Source organism: Electrophorus electricus, chromosome 22, assembly GCF_013358815.1.
Source record: "Electrophorus electricus isolate fEleEle1 chromosome 22, fEleEle1.pri, whole genome shotgun sequence".
NCBI classification, from domain to species: domain Eukaryota; kingdom Metazoa; phylum Chordata; class Actinopteri; order Gymnotiformes; family Gymnotidae; genus Electrophorus; species Electrophorus electricus.
This window is the reverse complement of record NC_049556.1, coordinates 12,133,854-12,139,327: the sequence shown is the minus strand read 5'-3', so window position 1 is coordinate 12,139,327 and position 5,474 is coordinate 12,133,854. Positions and strand designations below refer to the sequence as shown.

Genomic DNA, 5,474 nt, shown 5'->3' with positions numbered 1-5,474 from the left:
AATATCCAAAGATGAGTGTCTCTAACACTGTTAAAATATCCAACTATGATATTAGTGTCACGCTGTAATACTGCTAAAATATCCAGCTATGTTATGAGTGTCATTCTGTAACACTGCTAAAATATCCAGCTGTTATGAGTGTCATTCTGTAACACTGCTAAAATATCCAGCTATGGTATGAGTGTCATTCTGTAACACTGCTAAAATATCCAGCTGTTATGAGTGTCATTCTGTAACACTGCTAAAATATCCAGCTGTTATGAGTGTCATTCTGTAACACTGCTAAAATATCACTTTATTCAAGAAATGTGATCTGTTCAGTTTCTTACAGATAAAGGAGTAGAACGACAACAGCAAACCTTCTAGAAAAATACACAAGAAACAGCCGAAGCCACGACTGAAAGATGGTGTTACTCCCAATGTTCTGTTCACATGCGTGAGACAGGAAGAAGCACAGAATTACACACACACACACACACACACACACACACACACACACACACACACACACACACACACATTCTCATTCCAACAATTTTATCAATGCAAAACAACCCCATTCATTGATGTGTGTGTATGTGTGTGTTTGTCTCATTTGAATTTGGCTCAAAATATATAAGAAACATCACATGCAAATGAGCACCTGTAACAGTAGGTTTTGCATAGGAAAATACAGCACACACACTGATATAAATAAACAATTTAACAAACAAACAAAAGGATTTAGTTTGTTTTTTGCAGTTACAGTAATCACAAACAAACAGGACACACTGACTGAGTTGGAAGAAATGTCTGTGAAAAACGGCTCTGAGCTTAGTCGGGGTCATAGGAGGGTCACGGTAGAAAGAGCAGAATGCTTTAGAAACAGAACGGAGGATGAGAGACGTTCCAGAGGACTGCAGTTTGGAATGGAGGGTATAACAAACGTGTGCAGGAATTATCCATGTATTATCCGTATATTATCCATATCGAATTCCTATACATTCCAGTTTTCTGTTGACATATTTCAGCACGTTTAACAGTTATCTTTTCTTAAATCATTTTTGCAACAACTGACATAAAACACGTTGTATGTAAAAATATAGGCATTGCATTTCACCCTCAATCACCTGTAATGCATAACCCCAACAAACACACCCCCACAGAGCAGGCAGCAGTAAAGGTCTAAACACACACAAAAACACACTTAGATTCCTCTCAAGAGAAATGGTGGCACAAACCGATCTGGATGTTCAGACATTAGTGTGGGCATGATTCATATGTACATGATTCATATCAACGTGAGTCATCTGGATATGATTCATATGGACGTGATTCATCTGTACATGATTCATGTGGACGTGCTTCATCTGGACATGATTCATGTGGACGTGATTCACCTGGATGTGATTCATGTAGACATGATTCATGTGGATGTGATTCATCTGGACGTTCAGTCATTACTGGGGACGTCCCTTCTCCCACCCGGGGGTGATACAGTATCTCCAGGGTCTCTACACTCACTGGGATTAACAAACAAACCAACAAAAACAGGCCGAGCTCACACGGAAAACCTGCTCCCTCTCACTCTCCTGCTCTCTCTCTCTTTCTCCCTCCATCTCTCCTCTTCTCTCGCTCTCCCTCGCTTTCTCTCTCTCTTTCTCTCTCCCTCTCTTCTTCTCACTCTCCCGCTCTTTTTCTCCCTCCATCTCTTCTTCTCGTTCTCCGTCTTTCTCTCTTCCTCTCTCTTCTCGCGCTCTCTCTCCTTCTCTTCCTCCTTTTTCCCACTCCCTCTCCCTTTCTCTTCCTCTCGCTCTCCCTCCCCCCCCCTCTCCTTCTTTCCTTCTCTCCCTCTCTCTTCCCACTCCCCTCTCTCCCTCTTTCTCTCTTCTTCTCGCTCTCTTTCACCAGGGATCTGCCTTAGTGATGGCCAAAGATCTAAAGTTAGCCTCTGTCATTCTTTCCTAAGGCGTTTGGTTATTAAGGTAGGCTCCGCTCTGTCTCTCGGAGATAGCTCATGAATATGCGCATCAGTCTGTTGAATATGCGAATGGGCCTGATGAATATGCGCACTGGTCAGGGGACACAGCTCATGCGGCACAAACTTCAGCTTCTTTTCCCAGTTCTTCACTAAAGCTCCACCAGCTTGGTCAGCATGTGTTCGAGAGGGTGTGTGTGTGTGTGTGTGTGTGTGCGCACACATGATAGGCAGGGGTGTGTCCTCCTACCCAATAGTATAAATTGCAGTCCTATATGGACCTTTAAAATTCCAATGAAGTGATAAACTCTTTTGCTCTGTTTCATCTGGAACCTCCAAGTATGTGTGTGTGTGTGTGTGTGTGTGTGTGTGTGTGTGTGTGTGTGTGTGTGTGTGTGGGTGTGCACGCGCGAGTAGGGAGGTCAAGTGGAGGCCACAGTACGAAGCAGTTCCAACTGAGACTCCAGGGAAAGTCTCTCTTGATGAACCTCCTAGAGAGAGAGAGAGAGAGAGAGAGAGAGAGGGAGGGAGAGAGAGAGAGAGATTAAACAGAGTCCCTCTTCTGCCTCCAGTGTTGTAGTACTCAGATTCTCACACATGTTTCAGCAGTGAAAATGTAAACATTCATTTAACCTCCTCACCCAAACTAGATTAGTGCTGTGTGTGTGTGTGTGTGTGTATGTGTGTGTATGTGTGTGCTGTGGTGTGTGTGTGTGTGTATGTGTGTGTGTGTGTATGTGTGTGCGCGCACGCATGTGTGTATGTTTAGAAAACTTTTGAAAGAGCATTAATGACAAATGCAGACGCACAGACAAAAGATGTCAAGGTCAGAGGTCATCACTGAAAACCTGGACACGTGTGAAAGGGTGAGCAGAGCAGACTCTTACTGGTTTTCTGATGAGGTTCAAAGGTCATGACCCCAGATCACTCAGTGCCCTGTCCTGTCAGAGGCACCCATCACGAGCTGTGTGTGTGTGTGTGTGTGAGGTGTGTATGTGTGTGTGTGTGTGTGTGTGAGGTGTGTGTGTGTGTGTGTGTGTGTGAGGTGTGTGTGAGGTGTGTGTGAGGTGTGTGTGTGTGTGAGGTGTGTGTGTGTGTGTGTGTGTGAGGTGTGTGTGTGTGAGGTGTGTCTGTGTGTGTGAGTGTGTGTGAGGTGTGTCTGTGTGTGTGTGTGAGTGTGTGTGTGTGTGTGAGTGTGTGTGAGGTGTGTCTGTGTGTGTGTGTGAGGTGTGTGTGTGTGTGTGTGTGAGGTGTGTGTGTGTGTGTGTGAGGTGTCTGTGTGTGTGAGGTGTGTGAGTGTGTGAGGTGTGTGTGTGTGTGAGGTGTGTGAGTGTGTGTGAGGGGTGTGTGTGTGTGTCTGTGTGTGTGTGTGTGAGGTGTGTGTGTGTGTGTGTGTGTGTGAGGTGTGTGTGTGTGTGTGTGAGTGTGTGAGGTGTGTGTGTGTGAGGTATGCTGTGCTGACTGGACTGAGATCTGTTTGATAAGCTTTCAGGAAGTCTGATTTATATGAAACCTTACATTACTGTTACATTATAATACTCCCTCCCTCTCCTCTCTCTCTCTCTCTCTCTCTCTCTCTCTCCCTCTCCTCTCTCTCTCTCTCTCTCCCTCTCTCTCTCTCTCTCTCCCTCTCTCTCTCTCTCTCTCTCTCTCTCCTCCCTCTCTCTCTCTCTCCCTCTCTCTCCCTCTCCTCTCTCTCTCTCTCTCTCTCTCTCTCTCTCTCTCTCTCCGCACACACACACACATACAAATATGTATACACACACACACAGACATACATGCACATATGTACTCATGCTCACACATGTACATATGTACGCACACACACACACCACACATATGCATATATGTATGCGTACACACACACTCACACTCACACACACACACTCACACTCACACACACACACACACACACACACACACACACACACTCACACTCACACACACACACACACACACACTCACACACACCTCACACACTCACACACACACACACACACCTCACACACACACACACACACACACACACACCTCACACACACACACACACCTCACACACACACACCTCACACACACTCACACACACACGCACACACACACACACACACACACACTCACACACACACACACTCACACTCACACACACACTCACACACACCTCACACACACACACACACACACACACACACACCTCACACACACACACACACACACCTCACACACACACCTCACACACACTCACACACACACACACTCACACACACACACACACACACACGCTGTGCAGTTGCTGCAGTCTATTTTTAAAAGGACAAATCAGGAATTCTGTGGTTAAGTGTGTATTTCAAGAATGCATAGCAAAGCAATGTCTGTCATAGCAATGCCTGTCACACACACACACACACACACACATACAGGGACATATGTACACACACACACACACACACACACACACACACACACAAACAGGGACATATGTACACACACACACACACACACACACACACACATACAGGGACATATGTACACACACACACACACATACAGGGACATATGTACACACACACACACACACACATACAGGGACATATGTACACACTCACACACATACAGGGACATATGTACACACACACACACATACAGGGACATATGTACACACACACACACACACACTCATATGCACATACAGCAGGTGAAATAAGTATTGAACACGTCACCAATTTTATTTCTAAAGGTGACATGAAATGAAAAGAAATCAAACCACAGATGCCCATAAATTATGTGCAATAATGAGAAATGACACAGGAAAAAGTATTGAACCCATGAAGAAAGAGGTGCAGAAAGCCTTGGAATGACACCAGCTGAACTCTATCAGTAATTAGAAAGCAATCCTGCCACTTAGTGCAAATTAATATCAGATGGTTCAACTGATGGCCTGTAAAAAGGTGTCTCATTACCAAGGAGCCACACAAGAACCATCTCATGATGGGTAAAACCTGTGAGCTCTCATGACCTTCACAACCTTATTGTTGCAAAACATACTGATGGCATTTGGTTACAGAAGAATATCTAAACTACTGAAGGTTTCAGTGAGCACTGCTAGGGCCATAATCTGGAAGTGGAAAGAGCACAATTTCACCAGAAATCGGCCACGATCAAGTGTTCTCCGCAAGACTTCAGACAGATGAGTGAAAAGAATTGTTAGAGGAGTTGTCCAAGAACCAAGGACCACCCGTGGAGAGCTACAGAAAGACCTGGAATCAGCAGGCACAATTGTTTCAAAGAAAACAATAAGTAATGCACTCAACCTCCCTGGCCTGTTTGCACGCTCACCACGCAAGACTCCATTGCATGTTGAAGCGTGTTTAGTTTGCTTAACAACATTTAGGCAAGCATGTGAAATACTGGGAGAATATAGTCTGGTCAGATGAGACCAAAATTGAACTCTTTGGATGCCATAATACACACCATGTTTGGAGGTCAATAGGCATTGCATATCACCCCAAAAGCGCCATAC

At 44.9% G+C, this 5,474-nt stretch overlaps 1 protein-coding gene across 1 annotated transcript in view; it reads right to left on the bottom strand.

Annotated features, from left to right (window-relative positions):
• Positions 1–2,109: 2,109 nt before the first annotated feature.
• Positions 2,110–5,474, bottom strand: part of reps2 (RALBP1 associated Eps domain containing 2) — a 31,764-nt gene continuing 28,399 nt past the window's right edge. The window contains 1 exon segment of the mRNA XM_035521182.1: positions 2,110–2,448. Within this exon segment, the coding sequence (XP_035377075.1) occupies positions 2,380–2,448 (69 nt within the window). The 3' untranslated portion in view covers positions 2,110–2,379.